Genomic DNA, 26560 nt, shown 5'->3' on the forward strand with positions numbered 1-26560 from the left:
AGAAAAAAAAAAGACACTCGAATACCCCATTTCCCCTAATCCTAATCCCCTAAACGGCACCCATTTCTCATTAACCCCTTCAGGCTCTAGCCCTCCTTGAAGTCTTTTCCTCAACTTATCACACCATAGTTTCTCTCAACCTCACCTCACCTCACCTCACCGCCAGCCGTCTCGTCTTCTTTGTCTTGTCAGACACTGTGCGTCTCTGACCGTGTCCCGTACACCGTTGCGTTTTGGCTCGCAAGTCGTTTTCTTTGTTGCGGCTGCTTGCTTAGCATCGTCGTCGCGTCTTCTGCGTCCTCTATCAGATAGGTTGGCAATCTCTTCATTCCTCAATTCTCTAAGTTCTGCATTATCTCTGTTTTTTTAGTTATTCTGTTTATGTTATATTGTTAATTATAACTGGTTGAATTTGTTGATTCTTGATTATGAATTTTTTGAATTTATTAAATTTTTTATTATAAATCTGTTTAGATTAATGGCAGATTGATGTCTTTTTTCTGATTATTAGTATTTATAGTTGTTTTTGTTGATGTTGCTATGAATTTAGGGTTGCTGAATAGGAAATAGAGAATAGGTGATGTGAATTTGGGATAGTTGTTGTTTTATACCTTTGCCATTCCATATTGTTTTAGAATGGCGTCAACAAATACACCATCAGAAACACCATTCTTGCAAGAACAAGGATCAACTCTTGATGCATTAATTGGAACCCAAAAAAATAACAATAGAGCAAAAACCAATCCTGCATGGGACAATTGAAAATAAGTTGTGGAATCTGAAAAAAATCATTATGTTATGTATATATTGTGAGAAGCTTATTAGGGGTGGAGGAATTCATCAGTTTAAACTTCATTTGGCTGGATAAAAAGGAGATATTGAGTCATCTCGAAAGGTGCCAGCTGCAATGAGACACCAATTTGATCATAGCATTGAAGAGCTTCGAAGCACGAAAAGAAAAACTCAAGAACAACATGCAAAAAGTTATAATGCTTGTGATGAAGTTGAAAGAGAATTTGACAAGATTGAAGGTAATGAGATGCGATAACAATAAAAATATAGAGTTCCAGCACCTAGCTCTAGAAAAGAAAAACAAGTCAAAGGATTACAATCCTTTTTTTCATCGGCAACAACATCCGGAGCTCAACCAACTATCAAAAGTGTTCTCCAAATCAAAGAAATTGTGGAGAAGTGTGATATTGCTATTGCAAAATGGATGATATAAGCCTCTGTGCCATTTAATACAGTTAATTTAGCTTATTAGCAGCCAATGATATTGATGTTATTGCAAGCATGGGTGCAAGGTATAAAGGGTCAAATTATCCAAGAGTCCGTGGGTATTTGTTGAGCAAATTGGTTGAGGATGTGAGGAAAATAATTGATGGCTATCGTGAGATTTAGAAATAAATTGGATGTACTATCATAGTCGATGGATAGACTAATCATTGTAAGTGTACTTTAATTAATTTTTGGTTTATTGTCCTAAAGAAACTGTTTTTCTAAAGTCAGTTGATGCTTTTAATGTCTTAAAAACTACTGATGCTTTGTTTAAGTTGTTTAGAGATGTTGTATTGTTTGTTGGTCCTAAGAATATTGTACATATTTTAACGGATAATGCTGCAAATTATGTTGCTGCTGGAAGGTTGTTGAAGTATGAGTTTCCTAAATTGTATTGGTCCCCTTGTGCAGTTTATTGTGTTAATATGATGTTTCAAGATATTGGGAAGTTACAAGAAGTGAGTGAAACTGTGTCACAAGCTTTAATGATCACCAAGTATATCTATAATCATTGCTATTCGTTGTTCTTGATGAAAAAATTTACAAGCGGACGGGAAATATTTTGTCTAGCTCCAACTCGATTTGCCACTAATTTTATTGCTTTGCATAGTATTTTAGCTCAAAAGAATCCTTTGAAAGCTATGGTGACCTCTAAAGAATGGACAAGCTCAGCTTACTCTAAAGAAGCAAAAGCTAAAATATTTGTGGATCAAGTCTTGGATTCTAAATTCTGGAGTCAATGCACTAATATTGTTAAGCTTACTGAGCTACTTGTTCGTGTATTACGTATTGTGGACAGTGAAGATAGAGCTGTAATGTGTTTTCTTTATCAAGCTATTTATGAGGCTAGAGGAGAGATGGTGAAGAGGTTTCAAAAAAAAAAAGAAGGTTGCTTATCCTTGTTTGAAGATTTTAGATACACGTTAAGATTCACAACTTCAGAAAAATCTTTATGTCGTTGGTTATTAGTTAAATTCAGCTTTTTTATTTAATACCGAAAAATTTGAAAAGTACAGACAAATGACTTCTAGCCTGCTAGATGTCATTGAGAAATATGCTTACGGTGATCCAAATTTGAATTCTACGCTGACAAGTGAGATAAGGATCTTCAAGAATGATGAACAAGATTTTGGAAGACCGTCTGCAATACGTAAACAAAGTACTATTATGCAAGGTGAATTTTTTCATAAAATTAGTCTTTTATGTTTTTGATGTATTTATGATTTGATATTTATGATTGTGATATATTATTCTTTTTTTTATGTTAAGATCAATAGTGGAAATCTTATAGTTGTGAAGTGCCAAATTTGCAAAAGTTGACGATTTATATTTTAAGGCAAACTTGTAGTTCTTCAGGTTGTGAGCGTAACTGGAGTATTTTTTAATACATTCACTCAAAGAAGAGGAATCGGTTAGAGCATCAAAACTTAATGATCTTGTTTATGTTCATTACAACTTAAAGTTACAACAAATGTACTTTTTTAATTATTTTAAGTTGAAAGCATTATTTTTAAATTTTAATAATCATAAGAGTAGTAATGAAGTATATTGATAACATAGGAACCAAATGAGAAAGCCAGTTTATAATCTAATTTGTCTTGATATATTTGATGGTCATTCAGAATGGATATTGAAAGATTCACCACAATTTTTAACTCCTAAAAAAGTTGATGCTTTACAAAATGAGTTTACAAATATGCATCTTCAATCACCTTTAGATGATTTAGGTATGTTTTCTTTTATTTATTTATGAATTATGATCAACTATAATTTTGGTATGCTTTATAAAATATTTTATATTATTTTTTATCTTGATTTGTGAAACATTATATAATGTTAGATCAATTGAATTTGAAAGATGATCGAAATGATGATGGGACTAATAATTCTGTAAAAAATATAAATCAAAATAAAAACAATTAAGATGTAGCTCCACATTTGTCAGATGAAGAACAGTATTCCGACTTTGAAATCACTCCTTGAATATAGTTCATGGATTGTTATTATCCTTATTGTGTCAAATTAAAATATTATTGTAGTGGTACTAAGTACTAACCAATTTTATGATTATCTTTGTATTAGTTATCTTTAGAATTTGAAATTTGGTTGTTCTTAAAATATTGGTGAAGATATGTATTTTAAATTTTTTAATTTTTTATAATTTTATATTTTTTATTTACGTAAAACTAATTTTATCGATTCAACTAGTGATTTATCGGTTGAACTAATAAACTTATAACTTGACCGATTTAATTATTGGTTAGGTTCTTACAACCATGCTCAAATCAAAGTCTAAAACTTTCCGAGCTAGATATGAGAGTAACATTTTTGTGGTGAATATAATTTCATTCATTAGAAATTGAAAATCTGGTATCAAGATACATAGATTTATCATGGTAAAATAATATTGTAAGTTAAACTTCAATTATAACATTGGAAAACTTAACTGTGTACAATGTTAGAAACTTGAAATAATGTATCGATATTGCATCATATAAGCTACTAGAATGGGTGAGTTCACTAGACATCTAGATGTATGAATACGGGTTTGAACCTTGGACATTGAATCCAAGACTTTACAACATATAATGCTAAAAATTTTATGGGTAAAGTATACTTTTTGTTTCTGAAGTTTGTTAAAAGTTTTAAAAATATTCCTAAGTTTTGATTTGTTTTAATTTTGTCCTTCAAATTTCGGTTTGTATCAATTTTACCCTTATTACTAATTTTTTGATAATTAATATTTTTTTTCCAAATATACCTCTCCCTTATTATACCTATCATCATCATCATCACAATCCTCTGTCTCTCTTTCTTTCTCTCCATCTCCATCACCACTATCTCCGTTGAGCCCCAATTATGACCACCACTTTTTTTCTTCTTCTTCCCACAAACCCAGCAACAACGAAGCCATCGCTCTTCCTTCTTTTCTCTGTTAGCAAATCCAACCTCATTAATTATTAGTACTAGTTGGGTTAATACCTTTTCTTTGTTTTCAGATTTCACACAAAGCAAAGCAAAATCTTTTTACTGCCACACCAACCTGAGACCCTGACCCCAACAACAAAGATTCTTCCTTTTTTTTTGTTTTTAGATTTCACACAAAGCAAAGCAAAATCCTTTTGCTGCCACACCAACCTAAAACCCTGACTCCAACAACAAAGTTTCTTCCTTTTAATATTACTCGTACTATACCTCATTGGAAAATTAATAACACAAAAATTAAATGACAAAGAACCAAACATGATCCATTTCAATACACTTCTTCTCATTTCTCAAAATATCAACATCCAAAACAAATAAATTTATCATCATGACCATGATCATACTCCAACCTCCTCTCCTCTCCCAAAAAAATTAAAAAAAAAAGAGAGAAAATAAGAAGAGGATGAGAGAAAAGACCACATCTTTAAACACCTGCATAATCAAAAAGTATGGTTTTTTTTTAAAAAAACTTCATTGTTGGGTAAAAATGCATGCTTTTTGAAATTTCAATGAACATATTGAGAGTAAAAAGTGGTAAGAGCATTGCTAGAGGGATCCTGCGAGAAGAGCTCCTCCAAAAACCGGTTCCATAGAACCTATCCCATATCTCATTCTCTGTTTGCTAACAGAGAAGGAGGAAGAGCGATGGTTTCGTTGTGTCTAGGTTTGCGCGAAAAAGAAAAAAAAGGATGGTGGTCATCAAAGATTGGGCCTCAACGGAGATGGTGGTGATGGAGATGGAGAGAAAGAAAGAGAGACAGAGGGTTGTGATGATGATGGGAGTGGAGAGGACGGTGAAGATGAAAAGAGAGAAAGAAAGAGGAACAGAGGATTGTGATGATGATGATGATAGGTATAATAAGGGAGGGGTATATTTGAAAAGAAAAATATTAATTATCAAAAAATTAGTAATAAGGATAAAATTGATGCAAATCGAAAACTTGAGGGACAAAATTGAAACAAATCAAAATTTAGGGATATTTTTAAAATTTTTAGCAAACTTTAAGAACAAAAAGTATACTTTACCCAAATTTTATATATTGTGTTATGAATTTCAAGAGTGAGTTTGATCCCTTTGGAGCAATCAACACCTCGCTCTATTATTAGACTGTATTTCTAAGCAGGTGAAGCTTTGGTTTTTGGTACACTATGTGATAGTAGCCGGTTAAACTTTTTTATATATGATTATCATTGGCATGTAATTCTTAAATATGGGTGTTGTTTGTGATTTTTTCAAATATGGGAGGTTGGAATTGGAAAAAAAAAACAGGGTTAGTGAATTGTAAAATATCAAAACGGGAATGCCAAATTGTAAATTGATTTTGTGTAAAGATTTCAAAATATCAGTTCAACTCAGCCGAATTAAGTTATGAAACTTTTTTTGTTTATTTTAATGAACAATAACACAAGGGCGTTTTGGTTTGAATTAATATTAAAAAATTCAAAAGGACAATTCGACTATAGCGAATTGTTAATACACCTAGAAACTTTTAGGACTAGATATTTAATATATATTTCAAAAAAAATTAGATATTCATAAATTTTAAAGATTAGATATTTAATATATATTAAAAAAAATAATTATATATTCATAAATTTAATCGCGATTGAAGTCTAGTTTATAGTAATAACCCTCCTCTTTTTGTTACACATTTTATTGATGAAATAGGGGGTGTGCATGTTGGCAACTTGGCAACTTTCACACAATACAGCAAGTTGTGTTGTGATGGGGGCATTAATGAGTTTTCGCTAATGGCGTATTGTTACGTCTTCTCCATACCGGTTTGACGATTTCTTTTGTTAAACACCACTCCCATAATCATATCTATTAAGAATCGTGTGATAAAAATTGTTAATTTCAATGCATTTGGATATAAATGTGTTTAAATATATTGATTTGCCAATGTACCAAAAAAGTAAGATTGATAATTTGTAATTTATATATTATCTGATTAATTAGATTTGATTGCATGTAATATTCTTAGTTTATTATTCAAAATTTTGAATATTCAATAATAATTTTTATAATTTAAATTTTGTTTTATTATAATTTTATATATTTATCTAATTATTATTGAGTCAAATAATTCAATATATATCCCATCGGGTGAACTAGTGATCCAATGACTCGATAACCAAGTAGCTTAGTCGAGTAAATTATCGTCTCGATTTTTATAACTAAGGTTAGCTTCCTTTTTTTTTTGGAAATGAGAGGAGAACCTAAATGTAAGGTATCAGGCTAGAAAGTGAAGAATAGAGAAAAAGCAGAGAGAAAAAGAGAACAAATATGAGATTTGTGAGAAAAATAGAATTTTCTTGATTTCTCTTACGGGTGTTATTGATATATATAGTTGGAAATGCAACTATCTTAGCTAACTATAACTGTAACTAACTACTTCTAGAGATTTTTTGTAAGTTCTATTTGTAACTAACTTCCTAACTGTTACTCAGTTGCAGCTTGTCTGTGCATTACTGCTAACATCAAACCTATTGCTTTGTTTCTTGAAATTTTCTTTGACATTGATGCTTTTGTTGGAAGTGTTGTTGGCTAGCACTAGTTTTGTAACTCTGAATTTGGATCTGAATTTGAGAAAAACTGAGGCTGGAGGTGGATTTTGTGAAGCTATCAGCTATTTGGTCTTCGAATGAGATGTACAGTATGTTAACTTTTTTCTGTGCAACATGATCTCTTATAAAGTAAAGATCAAGTTCAAAATGTTTGCTCTTGCTGTGTAGGACTGGGTTTACAGCCATTAAGACTACATTTTGGTTGTCACAGTAGAGGTTTGGTGTGGTGGAGCATGAATTTTCATTTCACTCATCAAATTTTGGATCCCATAGGATTTCAGTCAAGCCAGCAGCTAACCCTTGATACTCTGCCTCTGTGGAGCTTTTTGAGACTGCATTTTGCTTTCTACTTGACCATGAGACTAGGTTTGGACCTAGAAATACACAGAACCCATAAGCTGATAGCTTGAGACTGGATACCATGGGTGTTGGTACGGCCTTGGCATCACGTGTCCCTACTTTGGTTAGCAGGTCCTTAATGTATTTGGTTTGGCATAGGAGCATGTCATTGTCATTCGGTTTTACAGCCTCAATACCCAAGAAGTAGCTCATTTTTTCCAAATTTTTTAGAGCAAACACAGCATTTAGCTGAGCAATTAGGTTGGAGAGTTTCATTTGGGACGTCCCAGTGACTAGAATATTGTCCACATATGCCAAAATGTACATGACAGACGAGTGCGAGAACCTGGTGAAGAGTGACATATTCGATTTGGTGTAGGTGAAGCCGAATCGATTGAGGGTTTCCTTCAATTTTGTGAACCACACACGGGGAGCCTGTTTCAAGCCATATAGGGATCTCTGGAGCTTGCAGACATGAAGGGATTGAGCAAGAGAGGTGAATCCTTCGGGTTGAGACATGAAAATGGTCTCCTATAAATCCCCGTTAAGAAACGCATTGTTGAAGTTGAACTGCCGGATGAGCCATCCCTTGGAGAGTGCTAGGCTGAGCATGATCCAGACTGTGGGCGGATGGACGACGGGGCTAAACACTTGGTCATAGTTGACCCCTTCTCACTAGTGAAAGCCCTTTGCAATTAGCTGGGATTTGTATTTCTGAATAGTACCATCTAGGTGCTTCTTGATTTGGAACACCCATGACGTTAGGATTTTTGCTAGTAAAGAATTTTATAAAGTCGCATTGTAAGTATAGATTCTGAACCAACAGAAATCCATTCATACAAACGTTTTGGTTGTCACAAGTAACAAACCCTTTTTAAAATTGATAACCGAGTATTCAAATCTCGGGTCGTCTTCTCAAGGAATTGCAGGGAGGTATGTTCTTATTATTGGTTATGGGTTTTGTAAATTGGGGTTTTGAAAGTGAGGAACAAGTAAATTAAATGACAAATAAAATAAATAATTAACTATAAAATAAACTCTCGGCAAGATATGAAAATTCGGAAGTCCTATCCTAGTTAATCCTATAAGAATGGAAGTTAATCCCACTTAGTTAACCTTTGCGTAAGCAAGGGAAAGTCAAGTGAACTAATTGGTTAGATTTCCCAAGTCCTAGCCAAATCCTAAGGAAAGACTAGAGTTAGTGGAATTCCAGTTAATTAGCCGACATAACAATCAATCATAAACAGTTGATAACGCAAGAGCTTCCAGTCAATCAATTAAAGCCAATAATGTGGAAAGTTAAATTGAAATCATAAATATCTGGCATACCTCAAGTAACATTCATTCAAAGCAGTAAAATCTAACATGGAAAAGTTCATAAGCCAATTGGGCAACATAAATCAAATACAAATAAAAGCATTAAAGTATCTCAAAGTAGAAGAGAAATATAAAGTAAAAGAAATATTGAACCTGATGAAGAGTTGAAATCCTAAATCCTTTAAGAGGAATCCTAATCCTAAATCCTAAGAGAGAGGAGAGAGCCTATCTCTCTAAAAACTACATCTAAAACCTAAAATTGTGAGCAATGAATGCGTCATCTTAAATGGATGCATTCCCCCACTTTATAGCCTCTAATCTGTGTTCTCTGGGCCGAAAACTGGGTCAGAAATAGCCCAGAAATCGCTAATTGTGAAATCTGGTCCGTACAGGTCACGGCAAAGTGGCGTCGTCCACGCGTCCGCGCGGATTGAAGTTCACAGATGCGACGCAGGCGCGTCATTCACCCGTTCACGTCGCCTATCTATACGACCACTATGGCAAATTATATATCAAATCGAAGCCCCAAACGTTAGCTTTCCAACACAAGTAGAACCGCATCATTCAGACCTCCGTAGCTCAAGTTATAGTCGTTTTAGTGCGAAGAGGTCAGGCTGGACAGCTTAGTAATTTCTCCAACTTATTGTATTCCTTCCACTTTTGCATGCTTCCTTTCCATCCTCTGAACCATTCCTGCCCTGTAATCTCTGAAATCACTTAACACACATATCAAGACATCTAATGGTAATAAGAGAGGATTAAACATAGGGAATTTAAGGCCAAAGAAGCATATTTTCAATCAAAGCACATAATTAGAAAGGCAAATACAAAACCATGCAAATAGTATGAATAAGTGGGTAAAGAATAGATAAAAACCACTCAATTGAGCACAAGATAAACCATAAAATAGTGGTTTATCAATCTCCCCACACTTAAACATTAGCATGTCCTCATGCTAAGCTCAAGAGAACTAAAAGAGTGAAGGAGAATGGTAAGAATGTATGAAATTCAACCTATAAATGCAACTACATGCTAAGATGTTTCTACCTACTTGGTTAAAAATAAATAAGTTCTCCAAGACAAACATAAATCAGATTTCACTAATTCAAATTACACAATAAAAGACAAGTAAACTTGTAAGAAGATAGCTCATGAAAGCAGGGAACATAGAATCAAGCACTGAACCCTCACTGGTAGTGTATATCACTCTAGTCTCTCTAGTGTATAGGGTACTTCACTCTAATCTTCTCTAATCATGCTTTCTAAACTTTGTTCTTCAGCTAACCAATCAACAAATATTTAGTATACCAATGCAAACATCATGAGGTCTTTTCAAGGTTGTAATGGGGCCAAGGCAAGGGTGAGGATATATGTATGGCTAAGTGAGCTATAAATTGAATCATTGAATAGCCTAAGCTCTCACATAAACACACACACACACACACACTCTATATAACTCTAAATTCATGCCTAACTACCCATAATTCCCACTTTTGTATCACATACTCATGTACCAAACTTTTGATATTTCTTTACTTTTATCACATGTGCATTGATCTTTCTATTAAAGCTTAACATTGGGGTAATTTTGTCCCCTTATTTAATTACTTAATAATAATTTTTTTTTGTCAATGCACATGGTAATTTAATTATTTTGATTTCATATGAGCATGCTTCCCAAATTTTCAAATAACTTATTCTATTTAATTCCCTTTTTTCCTATCATCCCATGTTCCCATAAAATTTCCCACTCTTAAATTATACACAATATCTATCTTAAGCTAACCAATGATTCAACTTGGAATTTTTAATTTGTTTTTCTGCTTAAGGCTAGTAATGTGGTTATAAAACAAAAGGGGATTAAAAAGCTCAAGGTGGATGACAAGGGTGACATAAAAGGGTAGGCTTTATTTGGGATAAGTGAGTTAATAATCAAATATGGCCTCAATCATGTGCAAGCATGTAAATATACTAAACAATGGACATATAGACTGAAACAAAGTAAAGATTGTAATTATAGAGAAGAAAACACACTAGAATAAAATATTATGGTTAAATAATGTAACTATGCAATTAAGCTCAAAATCTCACAGGTTGTGTGTTCTTTGGCTCAAAAACTATGTTCCAAATACAACTTCCAAACAAGTTTAACACAAAATTTTCGATTTAAATTAGTGAAATACTATGAAAATTTCTTGAAAAAGAAAATATTACTTCAACCAAGTAGTAACTAAATGCATAAAATCAAACAAACATGCAATCAAATATGCAAATGCAGCAATGAACAAACAAAGAAAATAGAATATTGGTGTTGAAAAGAAGGTAACTAACCCCTGGAAGTCGGTATCGACCTCCCCACACTTAAAGATTGCACCGTCCTTGGTGCATGCAAAGATGTGCAGGTGGCGGGGGTTGTGGTTCCTCAGCCGGTGCTCGTTGTAGGTCTTTCTCTTTACTCTTCCTGTTGGCCAGCCTGAAAAAAGGAGAAGAGAAAGGGACATGAAGTCAAAGGGATAGAGCAAGGGAGAGGGCAGTACTAGTAAGAATCATGCCAAAATAAAGAAGAATGTCCTTAACACATGGTCGCGATTCCATGAAATTAGGACATCACTGGAAGCATAGCATGATAAATTGAGGCAATTAAATGCAAGATGTTTATTGGCATGCTGGCAAAGGCATGAGTAGCATAAATCAAGCATTAAAAGCCTTAATGTATTATTAGTCGTGAGAAACTAACAATAACGTTTCTATTGACAATTATATTCAATTAATAAAATATTAAAAAGGGTTTTGTGAAAAGCAGGCATTAGAGTAGAAGGATAGAATAATTGAGAATGCACAATGCCATACGGACTTTTTCACAAATACATAGCATGCATGGTAAATAAGGTATTGAAAGTATTAAATTGAACATGCAAGCAATCCTATAAAAATAATATATAATTGTCAAATAGTTCCTTTTAATAATCCACAAGCAAAATATGGAAAATAATTATCCAAATAATTTCCAACACCAACATAAAAATGCATGAAAATAAAAAAAAGAAAGGAGAAAGAAGGAAGAAGAAAGAAGGAAGAAGGAGGAAGGAAGAAATAAGAAAGGAAAAGAAAAAGTAGGATTTGGGGAACAAAAAAATAAGATATTTTGGCAGATTAGGATAAGTTGTGCGCCGCTGGTGACGCGGACGTGTGGGGCACGCATTCGCGCGGGTAGCACGTAAGTGAGGTGACGCGGGAGTGTTGGTCACGCGGACGCGTGACATGGTTTGTGCTAGTAGCGCGAGGGCAGCCTCGCAGCCGCGCAACTCTCTCTTTGAAACTCATATTGCCAAATTTTAGGGGGACGCGGTCGCGTGAGTGACGCGATCGCGTGGATGGCCTATTTTGAAAAACGACGCAGACGCGTGGGGCACGCATTCACGTGGTAGGGCTTGTGCTTCTAGCACGGAACCAGCACAGGTTCAGCGCAACTTTCGGCCATACACCCTTTTTACGTCGATTTTGAGGCACGCGTTCGCGTGAGTGACGCGGACGCGTGGGAGGCGTTTTTCCCACATGACGCGGACGCGTCATCAACGCGATCGCGTGGACCGATTTGTGCCAAAGGCACGCCTCCAGCCACGCTTTTGCGTGACTCTCTGTTCAATTTATTTTCCTCCTAACGCACCTATGACGCGGACGCGTTGGCGACGTTGTCGCGTCGCGTGCGAAATTTTTTTTTTTTGTATATGCAGTATGCAAAATGCTAAATGCAATGAATGTCATGCAAAAATTCCAAGTTCAAATAAAATTCAAAAACAGAGTAAAATAGAGAGGGAACGATCATACCATGGTGGGTTGTCTTCCACCTAGCACTTTTAGTTAAAGTCCTTAAGTTGGACATTTGATGAGCTTCCTGCTAGGGTGGCTTGTGCTTGAATTCGTCCAGGAATCTCCACCAGTGTTTGCAATGACAGCATCCTCCGGGGTCCCAAACAGAGTACGTAAAGCCCTTGTGTGAGTTCAAACAGGCTTGCAGGCTCTCGGAGTGTTGAATATCAGAATAGACTCCAGGATCCCAAACTTTTCTTCTACACCCATCTTTAGCTTGATCTCTATTCTTCCATCCGGGCGGCTCAGAAATTGTATTCTCACCAAGATGACCAAACGTTTTTCGAGATCTATTCGATTGAACATGATACCAATCCGTGCACTTCAAGTTGAAGCGTGGAACCTTATTGAACCTTGTGCACCAGCTCTGAGTATGAGCCATTTCCCTTTTACTCTTAAAGCAGAAAGAGCTCTAAGCTGGCCATCTGTTTCAAGTAAACCATATTCAAGTGGAAAAGTAAAGATAAAAGCTAAGGATTTTACCCACTTGAAGTCTGTGTTGGGTGGTAGTGGCCTTGGGATAGGTGTTTCTAGTGGCTCTTCAAGCTCTACTCCCTTGTGGTCTTCCGTGAATTCCTCCACTTCCTTGCAAATTTCTTCAACTTCAACCATGTCTTGATCAAAGTCATTGATATCTTCCTCATCACTTGAGTCATAAATAGGAGGTTGAGAGAAGTCGACCTCGGCATCATCTTCATATTCACTTGGGGAAGATTCTTCTGTCTCAAAGAATTCACTTGCGGATGCAAGTTCATTACTAAGAGGACTTGACTTGTGATCATCATCATCAAGGAAACATGTGTCTTGGGTAATTCCGTCTAGTTCCTCATAAGATACCTGCCTTGGGGGTTGTGCACTATCCTCCTTAACATTAATTGTAACGTCTTCAACGGGATTCTCCACAACTCTGGATTCCTGCGGAGGTTCGGCATCTCCTAAATCTTCAACCAACTCTTCTTCTTCTACAATGACAGCATCCTCTACTTGTTCCAGTACGAAGTTATGCTCTATGCTGTCCACTGGAGCTTCTTGTGTCTTCTTCGTGCTGCCTTCTTCATTAGATTCTCCACATGAAGCCATGGGAGTCTGTTGAGTGCCTGAACATCTGGAAGATAATTGATTTATTGCTTGCTCCAGTTGATGAAGGGTTGCATTAAATTGTTTTACTGATTCTTCGAGGCGAACCTGTGATTGTTGGCTTGATGGATATGGACATGGTGCATAGGGGTGTGGTAGTTTTTGGGAATAGTTGGATTGGCGTTGGGGTGGATAAGGATCATGTGGTAGTGAATGGTGAAAAAGAGCTTGTGAGTATGGTGGATTGAGGTTGTGTTGAAAGGATGGTCTCTGAGCACAGGGTGGGGCTTGTTGGTAGCTACCAGGCGGTCCACCATATCTATCAGCTTGGTATGCATTGTAGAATGGTCTCTGTCCATGATATCTAGGAAGATGTTGTTGCCTAAAGGGTTGATCAAATCCTCTTGGCTCCATCCATCTTTGATTGCCTACACCTTGATGCATAGTCCTGTTATAGCTTCCATTCCTTGCAACAAAATTAGAACCAAACTCAAAGCGAGAGGGGTGAGAATTCATAATAGCTATCAGAAATAAGAGGGAAGAGAAAAAAAACAAATAAACAAGTAAGAGAAAAATATTTTTTTTTTGTAAAATATTTACAATAACCAATAATAAGGCACACGTTTGCAATTCCCCAGCAACGGTGCCATTTTGACGTTAGGATTTTTGCTAGTAAAGAATTTTATAAAGTCGCGTTGTAAGTATAGATTCTGAACCAACAGAAGTCCCTTCGTACAAACGTTTTGGTTGTCACAAGTAACAAACTCTTTTTAAAATTGATAACCGAGTATTCAAACCTCGGGTTGTCTTCTCAAGGAATTGCAAGGAGGTATGTTCTTATTATTGGTTATGGATTTTGTAAATTGGGGTTTTGAAAGTGAGGAACAAGTAAATTAAATGACAAATAAAATAAATAATTAACTATAAAATAAACTCTCGGCAAGATATGAAAATTCGGAAGTCCTATCCTAGTTAATCCTATAAGAATGGAAGTTAATCCCACTTAGTTAACCTTTGCGTAAGCAAGGGAAAGTCAAGTGAACTAATTGGTTAGATTTCCCAAGTCCTAGCCAAATCCTAAGGAAAGACTAGAGTTAGTGGAATTCCAGTTAATTAGTCGACATAACAATCAATCATGAACAGTTGATAACTCAAGAGCTTCTAGTCAATCAATTAAAGCCAATAATGTGGAAAGTTAAATTCAAATCATAAATATCTGGCATACCTCAAGTAACATTCATTCAAAGCAGTAAAATCTAACATGGAAAAGTTCATAAGCCAATTGGGCAACATAAATCAAATACAAATAAAAGCATTAAAGTATCTCAAAGTAGAAGAGAAATATAAAGTAAAAGAAATATTGAACCTGATGAAGAGTTGAAATCCTAAATCCTTTAAGAGGAATCCTAATCCTAAATACTAAGAGAGAGGAGAGAGCCTCTCTCTCTCTAAGCACTACATATAAAACCTAAAATTGTGAGTAATGAATGCGTCCTCTTAAATGGATGCATTCCCCCACTTTATAGCCTCTAATCTGTGTTCTTTGGGCCGAAAACTGGGTCAGAAATAGCCCAGAATTCGCTGATTGTGAAATCTGGTCCGTATAGATCGCGGCAAAGTGACGCGGAGGCGTCGTCCACGCGTCCGCGCGGATTGAAGTTCGCAGATGCGATGCGGGCGTGTCATTCGCGCGTTCACGTCGCCTATCTGTACGGTCACTATGGCAAATTATATATCAAATCGAAGCCCCGGACGTTAGCTTTCCAACGCAAATGAAATCGCATCATTCGGACCTCTGTAGCTCACGTTATAGTCGTTTGAGTGCGAAGAGGTCAGGCTAGACAGCTTAGCAATTCCTCCAACTTATTGTATTCTTTCCACTTTTGCATGCTTCCTTTCCATCCTCTGAACCATTCCTGCCCTGTAATCTCTGAAATCACTTAACACACATATCAAGACATCTAATGGTAATAAGAGAGGATTAAACATAGGGAACTTAAGGCCAAAGAAGCATGTTTTCAATCAAAGCACATAATTAGGAAGGTAAATACAAAACCATGCAAATAGTATGAATAAGTGGGTAAAGAATAGATAAAAACCACTCAATTGAGCACAAGATAAACCATAAAATAGTGGTTTATCAACCCACTTGGATCCAATCACTGGTTCAGTGTGTGGTGGAGGTTTGGGAACTAGCTACCAGGTGTGGTTGTGCATCAGGGCATTATACTCCTCTTGGATGACTTGCCTCCAATGAGGAGTGGCTAGGGCTTGTTGAACAGATTGGGCCAGGGAGTGGGTGAGATCAGAGACAGGGGTGGAGAGCACTATTGCATAGGTTTTGGGCTTGAGACTTCCTGTCTTGCTGTGAGTTTGCATCAAATGCTAGTTGACTGAGGCAGGAGGAGAAGGGAGAAGTGGCAGCACGATTTTAATGTGAGCAGATTAAGGGTGGGGACAGAGGAAACACTAACAGAGGCATTAGCAACAGCAGGTTGAGAAGTACATTTATTAGGTAAAGGAATTGGTAAAGCAGGTAATGATTCAGGTATTATATTAACTATATTGGAAGTTTCATGTAATGTATGCAAGGGTAGAGGGGGCTTGGGGGTTGAGATCGGGTGGGAAGGGGATGCAGGGTGGGTGCGGATGACTGTAGAGTAGTGTGAGGTGGAGAGAAAAATGTTACTAAAGTAGTAGCTAAGAGTAGATAGACGAGAGGTGGAGAGGTTTGGGTTAGAGAGGATGCTGGGTGGGGGATGGTTTGAGAGGGGAACAGTTAGTTATAGGGGAACTCATGTTCATTGAAGATAACATCTCTTGATGTAAATTCTTTGCCAGTTGGAAAAAGACAAACGTATCTTTTATGGTTTGAAGCATAGCCAACAAAGATGTATTTTTGGGATTTGTGGCTGAATTTGGTTTGGTTGTATGGTCTTAGAAATGGATAACAGGTACAGCCAAAAGGTTTGAGAATGGTGTAATTGGGTTTAGTTTTCGTAAAAGCTTCATGAGGTGAGGTATTGTTCAACTTTGGATTTGGGAGTAGATTGATAAGGTAGGTGGCTGAGAGGGCTGCTTCACCTTAAAAAGTTAAGGGAAGGGTTGCTTGGGCCAAGAGGGTTAGAGTAGTTTCTATGATGTGTTTGTGCTTTCTTTCTACTTTTTCATTTTTTTTGGTGAGAGTAAGGGCAGGTAAATCTATGTTGTATGCCATTAGTTTCAGGATATTAGGTGAAGGTTGTCGAGAGATATTCTTTTCCTTTGTCTGTTTGCAAGTCTTTTATCTTCAGTCCTATTTTGAGTTCAATTACTGCTTTGTATTTTTGAAAGGCATCAAAAGCTTGTCCTTTTGTCTATAGCAGGTAGATGCTGGAGTATCTTGAGCTTGCATCAATAAAGCATATGTAATACCTGCAACCAGCTCTACTATATACAGGTGCAGGTCCCCAAAAGTCAGAGAAGATTAAATCCAAAGGTACGTAACTTGTTTGCGAATTAAAATGAGGTAATTGATGAATTTTGCTAATACAACAAGCATAACACAATGAAGGCTCAAAGTTATTTTTATTGCTTGGATATTGTCAGTAACATTGCATTGTTTCATTACAATAGAAGTGACTTTTTCATACGGGTGGCCCAATTTTCTATGCCACAGTTGTGCAGTAGGACTCATACTCTTACAAGCTATTAGTAAACTTGCTTCTAAGACATATGCATCCTTAATTGGCTTATTTACATTTTCACTATTAGAGGACAAGTCACTAGTAGAGTGTGATTCTTTTTCTTTTGTTGCTTGCTGGATTGTGCTGTAAGTATTTGATGGTTTATTTTGTGGCTGTGTTGGTTTTGGAATTGAGTGTGGGTTTGTGTGAGTAGTAGTGATTTCATTTGATTTTTCTACAATAATAGGTGCTGGTATAAGTGATGGCTGAGGGGTGTGAGTGGATTAGGCTTGGTGACTTGTGATTGTGTTATAGCAGGGATGGAGGCATTGATTTTGTAGTGTATTTTAGTGTGAGGGTGAGTGCTTTCATTTGGCTTTTCTGCAACAATAGGTGCTAATATGAGTGGTGATGTGAGACGTATGAGTGGATCAGCTTTGGTAACTTATGGTTGTGTTGTAGAAGGAATGGAGGGATTGACTGTTTGGTTTATTTTAGTGTGAGAAAGAGTAACAGTATTGTAGTAAGTTGGTGCATTGTGTTTATTGAGGCTGAGAGTTCTTGGAACAATTTGAACTCCCTCAAATTTGTAAAGTTCTTCTTTAAGCGGTCCTTGAAGAAGGATTTTCTTAAAGATCTGGCATTTCACATTGCACAAGTAAGACCAAAATTCAAAATAGACACAGTTATCTAATGCAAACTTGGCTACACTTATTAAGTTTTTGGATATGGTAGGGACATGGAGCAGGTTTTGTAACTGAAAGGGTCTAATTGATAATGATGCATTCATTAATGTACTTCCAATATGCTTAATTTTCATACCTTGGTCATTATCTCCAAAAATTTGTTCTATGCTCTCATAATATGTTCCTGTGGTTAGGTTTCTTGGATCATAGGTGATATGATGAGAGGCTCCCGAGTCTGGGTATCGTGCAGTATCTGCTACTGATATAATAGCCCAGACCACCCGCTAGCACGATATTGTCCGCTTTAGCACACAAGGCCTCACGATTTTACCTTTGACGATAGGGATAATAGCCAAAACCCCCCACATTCACTCGTCAAAATGTGTCATGCTAGGGAGAGGTATCCACACTCTAATAAGGCATGCATCGTTCCCCTCCCCAACTGATGTGGGACCTTACAATCCACCTTCCTAAGGGAGCCCAACACCCTCGCTGGCACATCGATCCAGGCTCCGGCTCTGATACCATCCGTAACAGTCCAGACCACCCGTTTGCACGATATTGTTCGCTTTGGCACACAACGCCTCACGGTTTTGCCTTTGACGATAGGCGTGATAGCCGAAGCCTCCTACACTCACTCGTCAAAACGCGTCATGTTAGGGAGAGGTATCCACACCCTTATAAGGCATGCTTCGTTCCCTTCCCCAACCGATGTGGGACCTTAAAACTACCCTTAAACCTAATTTTACCTAAACTCTAATTTCCAAATTGGGAAAACCCTAACCCGGTTACCCTTTTCCCAACCCAGCATCAACACACACACACAAACACAACAAGCACACACAGCGAAACACACGCACCCACTCACTGCAACAAAGAAAAAATGGGAGGCAGAAGCAGGGGAAGAAGAGAAGAGGAGGGGGAAGACCGCGCGGCGTGCTGGGCCTCACCGCTGCTGTCGCACCATCATCGGACCATGGAGGGAAAGAGAGGGAGAGCGCTCGTGGAGGGAGCCAGGGGAGAGAGATCCGAGCGCGAGCCAGGGCGCGCGAGAGGGAGCCACCGCTGTTGGGTTCCCGTTCTGCCTCGCCGTCGTCTATGGAGCCACGAGCCGTCCCTAGTCACCTCGTATCAAACACAGGAGTGGCCACCGCCGCTGCAGAGAAGCAGCACTGCCACTGTCGCATCCTCGCCGCCAGCTTCGTCGGATCTTGCCATCGAACCCGTCCTTGCCGCCGTCGTTGGAGCCACGAACAGGAGAGGGAGAAGAAGATGTGAGCCATGGCCGAAGGGGAAGAGGTGCCGTGTCTGATCTCGTCACCGCCGTCTACCTCCGTCACTGCCAAACTGCTGCTCTGCGGTGCATAGCTGGAGCTTCTATTACTGTTGCTGGAGATCTGTGGTTTCCAGAAAACACCGCTGTTGTTGCTGCCGAAGGAGGAGGAAGCCTTGCCGCTATTTGGGCCCCCAGGAGCAGTCCTATGGCCACCGGAACCACCGCCGGGGATGTCGCTACTTGGCTCAGTCACTTCTTCTTAGTTGCGGTAAAGGTCTTGTTATTAGCTTTGGTCCTTTTTGAATTTTGGAAATACTGTAGTCACTGAATGTTGCTGCAGCCGCCGTCTGGGTCGCGTGGAAGGAGGAAGAGCCGCTGGGTGTCGCCGCACCTTGCCTCCGCCGCCTCTGTCCCCGAAAACAGCCACTGAGTCCTCTGTATTGGTAAGCATTTCTGATTCGAAAGGCCTTTTGTCGCTGCCCTGTAAACTTATGTTGAGGCATTGCGGTGTTGTCCGTCATAGGGTTGTGTATTCGTGATTGCATTCCGTGCTCAGAGTTTGTAGCTGCCTCGTTTTGTCATTTCAGTAGGTAATTATGTTTTGAAAATCCCCGCGTTAGTGTTCTGTACCTGTATTAAAGCCTTTATGATATTAATGTTCTTGGGATTTAGTAACTGAGGTTGCTTGTTGTGATTTAGACCTGTTTATGCTGCTACAAAAGTGTGTGGGGCTGTGCTTTGAAGCTGCCATTGATTTTGGGTCGAGACGAAAGGATTTTTGAGAGGCGTTTGGTTTATGGTTTCAATTTGTCGAGGTAGGGGCCTTTTCATAAAAATATATTTTATAAATTGGAATTATTATATGCGGATATTATGTGGTAAAAATATATACTTGAGTGATTATATAAGTCTTATGTGATGTTGGTTGTTTTGGATGAACATGAATGCTTGATTGATTTGATTATTATTTGGTTTTGTGAAACGGACGGTTTTGAAGTGTTTCTTTAAAGTCACTTCTTTAAAGCTTTGAAATCAAGTTCACTTCGTTGGAAATTGACTTAAGTTTGATTTGGTTTTCTTGAAATATGAAAATGGAATATATCTTTGGATTCAGTTGGATTTTGAGCTTATTTGGTTTTGGACCCTTTAAAGAGGGTTGTGGAATGGTTTGGATGGAACCCCGTAAAGGGTGGCAGAGTCCATGTTTTAGGGAAGGTACTGCCGAAATTCTGATAGAATTCGAGACTTTATTGAAATGTTATTTGAAAAATTATGAGTTAAAGACTTCTACTATTTTATTTGGATTATTTAAGAAAGGGATGACTTATGTTTTTGAAATGAATTATTAAAAAACAAAAAGGAAATTATGATTTAGTCTTGATTCTTAAGAAAAGTATTGTATCTCTTTTGGGAGCAAGTTATTTAGATGAAACTTATGTTTTAAGGCTGTTTTAAATGTGAAAATGGTTTATGTCTTTGAATTTGCCTTGAGGGTTTCAATTGGAGGAGTTTTAGTGACTTTGAAAGAACCCAAATGTCTATTGACAAGTCTCATTTTACAATGTTTTGGGAAAAAGTTTTAAGTACTCTTTGAATTCTGAATTTTTGCAAGACTAGAACAATTTTTGGGCAGTTTGAAACACTTTAGATTTAATCATGGAATTGAAGCTAGTTTTGTTTAAGTAAAGAAAATGGTTTTGAAAGGAGTAATTGATTATACGACTCAGTTTGGCTTAGATTCTATTTTTATTACTCAAATCAGGAAGCCAAAGTTCTAAAGATTTTAAGCGAACTTGAGGAAATGAGTTATATTATTCTTCCCTAAAGACTTGAGACTCTACCGGGGAACTTTTGTTACAAAATCCTGTTTTTGGATGGATGATTTTGAATATTTCAGATGAGATCTTTAAATTGCCATGGTTTTAGAAGTTTTGGAAAGAAGATGCCGAGAGTGGCTTTGTTTTGAAAAGGGAACCTACTTTGAGTAAAAGTGGCTTATGAGCTTGAAATGATTTGAGGAATGGAATTTTAAAGCCAAGCCTGAAAAGAATTGATTTTTGGATTTCAAAGTGAAGTAAATTGAGAAAGAGTGATTTATGGCTTGAATGATGATTTTATTAATTTAATGATCTTGGATTGTGGAAGTGCTATTATGTTATGAGCCGGAATGGCTTTGTATGATAATGAATTATGGCTGATTACGAAATATGTTATGAGCCGGATGGCTGACTATGAATCATGAATTTAAGCTGGATGGCTGAGATGAATGTTGATTTATGGCTGAGAATAAATGCATATATGCTGAGTTATTGATATTGTGATTGTTGCACTTCACCTATCTGAGATACGAGATTTCCTGGGTGAAGGCAGTGGCTAGCCACCACGTGCTCCAGGTAGAGATTCGATACTCTGCTAACCCTATATCGTAAGTGTGGCCGGACACTGTGAAAGTTCCGGATGAGCTCGCCCCCGTGAATATACACCAGTGAGCGTGTTGTATGTGAATTATAATTATGATTGTGAATAACTCGAGTTGGGGATGCACGAAAGAGGGACAGTCCAATGGTTAGCTACCAGGACTTGTCGGGTTGGCTTTATATCATCAGCCACTAGGACAGGCATTTATCATATGCATCTATGTGACATTGTTTGGGTGTGCATATTGTACTTGGTTTGGCTTTGTGATTACTTATGATTAACTGCTAATTGTTCTACTTGCAGTAACTGTTTGTTTGTGCTTGAACTTTCCTATTTGTTTTTGTGACTGAGACTTTGTTGGACTGTGGTGATTGGTTGTTGTTTGGGTTGGTTGGGCCTAGAGCCGTTGTTGATCATGAGGTGGGCCGAAGGCCATGTCTGGTCGATATTTCTGGTTTGGAAAAGTATGAAAAACTAATTTGGTTCAGCATAGATAAATCTTTTGAAAGGCTTTTGAATTTTTAAGAAATGAACAGTTCCTCTTTCAGAAAAGATTTTATATTTTTCTTTTATAGTAAACATTTGCTTTTGAAAAGATGCATAAGGCAGTTATTAATCAGTGTAACGATCTTATATCGCGTATCCTATTATAGTAATTCTGCAACACTATAGTGAGAACCCTTTCGAGGATGATGTTCTCACTCCCCTACAGGTCTTTTCTTTTCAGGTTATGGACGACGAAGTTTGGAAGAGCTTATTTCTTTTCTGTTAGATGATATTTCTATTTTGTTTTAGTATTTTTGTTCCGTCACCTCTATCTTTATACATTCTATAAGAGGGATAGGAATTGTATTAGCTAATGCTTGTAAAACTATTAATATGTACATATATATATATATATATATATATATATATATATATATATGTATATGTATATGTATATGTATATGTATATGTATATGTATATGTATGTATGTATTCTTTGTGAGTTTTGTAAGTGGTATTATATGTATAGATGTATATTACTCATCGAAAAGTATTTTTGGAGCGGTTATATGGTTTCAAGTTTTAAACATGCTTATATTTTAGTACTAAATATTTTAAGCGTCGTCGTAATACCCGAGCTATCAGAGTGACGCAGCCGGAAGCATGACATTATGATAGTTAGGGTGTTACAACTGATGAGGGCATGGTGAGGAGTGCTTGAGGATTGGGAGAGGTAGGTTGCAGTGTGTTTGGTGGCTGTTGCTGTTGCTGAGGGGTTTTTGGGCTTGAGTTGTTGTGAAAAGTAAAAGATGGTGGTTGAGCTATGTTTAAGGGTTGAAGGTAAGGGTTCATGAATTCTTAATCAAAGAGATGATAGCACTGGACGACCGTGTGGCCAATCTTGCCACAGAGTTGACATTGTGGTCTACTTCCTTGCCACCATAAGGATCATCCACCTCCATCCTTGAACTGTCCTCTGCCTTGGAAACCACTGCCTCTGCCGTTGTAGTTGTTGTAGTTTCTTCTTTGAGATGCATCTTGAGTTTCATCATTTTGAGCAATGTTTACTTGCATTGATCATAGCTCAGTTTTTCTGAACCTCTCAACCAACTCTTCTTGAGTCAAGAGTTGTGTTTCAAACTCGCTTTCAGTGGTGTGATCTATCCTTGCTGTCGCAACAGTGACAAACGTATTGTATTTTTCTCCAAGACCTGCCAATGCCACTTCGATATATTCTTCTCTTGAGAGAGGTGCACCTAGTGCTTTTAACGAATCTGCCACCTAATTAATCTTTGACATATACTCCATTATTATTTATCCATGCTTCTTGAGTGTTCTTAGTTTAGTTTTTAGCTGTTTGATTCTTATTTTTACTTGCACTGCAAATTATTCTTTCAGTGTGATCCAGATCTGACATGTGTATTGACATTCAACCACTTGATTGACAAAGTTTGGCTCCATAGACGCAATGAGCCAGGTGACAAGCCATTGATCTTGAATCTCCCATTCTAAATATTCTTGACTTTTAGTTCCATTTTTGCGATCTAATTTTGAGTTGAACTTCGTTGAAATTTTTGCAGGATTGAGAGGATTTTGCAGCTTGTTAATCTTGATGCATGCAAGGGCTTGTTTCTTCCATGCTTTGAAGTTGTTGCAGAAAAGGCAGCAAACGCATTCTTGTTTTGTATACTCACAGATGCAATGGTGGTGAACTGTGATATGTGTTCCATTGATCTGAAGCTCTGATGCCATGTAAGGTATCAGGCTAGAAAGTGAAGAGCAGAAAGAAAAAGAGAAACAATCTGAGATTTGTGAGATAAATCAAATTTTCTTGATTTTTTTTATAGGTGTTATTGATATATATAGTAACAAATTCAAAATCTTTCACATACAAATTAAAATAAAACGAAATTAAAAAATTTTTGACATAATAACATAAAAAATCTTGATCGACGATTATAATTCGGTGATAATACTTTGATCGAGGATTATAACACAATGATAGTATTTTCTTTTTATAATAATACAAATTTAAAGAAAAAATTCTTGTATATTTTCTAATGGAAATGTTCTTACATATTCAAGAAAGAAGAAACTTTTTCCTCCATAAGGTTGTAATAACAACCTTTAGATGTAATACAAAGTATGAACGAGAAACTGAATGAGAATAAGAATCAATGTTAAATGTGTATTGTGGAGTAAAACTTTCATGCCAACTTTAATTTTTTAACTTTATCTTCTTTGACAAGAAAAAAAATTATTTTTTCCCTTCTTCAAAATGAAAAACTTTGTGCAAAATATTATATATTTTATGTTTAATAATATAAGTCGCTTTTAATCATAATGTTATACCCAAATATTTTCGTATTATACACAAATTTACTACAAATACAAAAAAAAATATTTTTTCTAATGATGCATTTTTTCTTCTTCTTTTTTTCTTTATTTCTTTCTTTCTTTTAGTTAAATGAATGTAAGTTCATCCTCTTCCAAGTAATTTTGCAGCATTATGTGTTTCTTCTACTTTTTCTTAATTTGATTTTTTTGTTTTTATTCTTGTTAAGAGAGTAAAACAAGAAGAAACTTGAGAATGTAAAACAAAATGAAAAAGATGAATAAGAAAAAAAAAACAGCAGAAGATGAGAATGAGGAAGAGGAAGAATTTTGAATTATACAGAACTTATCAGAATAAAAATACACCCAAATTTACTGCAAATACAGAAAAATATTTCCTCTAATGCTACATTTTTTTCTTCTGAATTGAACCACACCTCAGCCACTTGATTGGATTCAAAACAATAATCAATTTCATTCTGGTTCAATTGACAATCTGAACCTAAATTATTCATTATCTTCAACAACAAGATAACTGGTGATGGAGGAGAAAGAAAAACAAGAAGGAGAAGAACGTGCAATAGTAATAAGGAAGAAGAAGAAAACGAAGAAGGGAGAAGAGGTGGTGTTGATGACGACGATAACGAAGAAGAAAAATAAGAAGAAAAAGAAGAAGAAGAACATGCCGTAACAAGAAGAAGAAGAAGAACGTGCGGTAACAAGAAGAAGAAGAAGAACATGTAGTAACGGTACAAAGCGCGTAAATATAAATGACTTGTAAAGTCTTGTATCGAAAAAACGCTTGTATGTAAAGAATAATTTATATTTTTTATTGTTGGCCAAACTTCGTTTGTCTAACTTTAAACATTTAAATAAAAAGTTACAAATTTAATTATTTGTATTTTATTTTTAAAAAACTAATTGATTCAATATGCTTAATTATTTTTTCATTTGACCATTTCGATGTAAAAAAAGTTGAATTTAAATTACTATGTCGGTTACTAATATTTAAATCAATAAATTTTAATTATTATATGTCAATTACTAATATTTAATTTTATTTTGTCAGAAAAAATAATTATGACATAATTTACTTTTAATTTATCAAACTAATTTTGTTGTTATTTAATAAAATTATAAATTTCTATATAAATAAATAATCTAAAATAAAGATTAATTTTTTTTAACAAAATAAAAATTTAAAAAATAATTTAATAATCAAAATTTATTGAAAACTAAAATATTTTTAAAAAAATTATTAAACATTGATGTGGGTAATTCTTATGAATTAATTAACACTAATTTTTTTAGGATTAAGAATTGTAATTTTATCCGGATAATCTTAAATTCAAAATTAAATTACTACAGTAATTTTGTTGAATTAAAAATTATGTTCTTTATAAGGAATAATCTTACACCGTCAACTGATATTAGACTATAGTTATAAAAATGAATAATATTGTATTGTAACTAGAAGTAGATTTAAATCCTTATTTTAATTCATATACTAATCAAAATTTAGCCCCATCAAATAGAATTTTAGATTAGACCAATCCTCTCCATTTGTGACTCGAAAAAACAAGATCCACAAACCACCTTTGCCAAACTCCATTAGACACGGCTAGAATTTTTTTTGGTCAAGGTTCTTCTTCTTTACATTAATCTTAGAGAGGACTGATAATGGGTAGGTTAGACTAAAATTTGAACTCTATCTTAATTCTATTCGTAAATTGAAAATTTTCTTAAAATTCTACTCTATTCTACTTGTAGATCGAGAATCTTTCAACCCTAACTCTACCAGCACTCTAAAGTTCTAAACCCTAACCTATCCTACCTGCAGAAAAATCAAATTTTTTTAAGCAAATATAAATTTCAATCATTCCAAATTTTATACATATTAATAAAATAAAAAATAGAGTTCAAATTAAAATTAAAAACAATAAAATTTTTAAAAAATCTAACATAAAATTACAAATACCATAATCATCTTCTTAAGAAATGACACTTAGGTCTTAGGGTTTTTAAATGATATATGAATTTTATTTTTTTTATTTTTATTTTATGTTAATTTTATAAATGTACAAATGCTTTAAATTATTAATTTAACTAACTAGTTTAGTGGTTACTCACTTACTCTAAACTATTATATGAGGGAGGTTATGGATTCAACTCTTATATCCTTTACTATATGTACGATTTTTAAAATATATATTATATATTAGAGATTCGAATAGAGTAAGATAGGATACACCCGACCCTAC

At 35.9% G+C, this 26560-nt stretch overlaps 1 protein-coding gene across 1 annotated transcript; it reads left to right on the forward strand.

The window, feature by feature from the left end:
* Positions 1-907: 907 nt before the first annotated feature.
* LOC112701660 (uncharacterized) lies at positions 908-6815 on the forward strand. The gene is made up of 6 exons (XM_025752393.1): positions 908-1031; positions 1268-1390; positions 1489-2146; positions 2295-2452; positions 2901-3005; positions 6715-6815. The coding sequence occupies exons 1-6, from the start codon at positions 908-910 to the stop codon at positions 6813-6815; spliced, it is 1269 nt and encodes a 422-aa protein (XP_025608178.1).
* Positions 6816-26560: the final 19745 nt, after the last annotated feature.

The sequence above is a fragment of the Arachis hypogaea genome, chromosome 7 (assembly GCF_003086295.3).
Source record: "Arachis hypogaea cultivar Tifrunner chromosome 7, arahy.Tifrunner.gnm2.J5K5, whole genome shotgun sequence".
Lineage (NCBI taxonomy): Eukaryota > Viridiplantae > Streptophyta > Magnoliopsida > Fabales > Fabaceae > Arachis > Arachis hypogaea.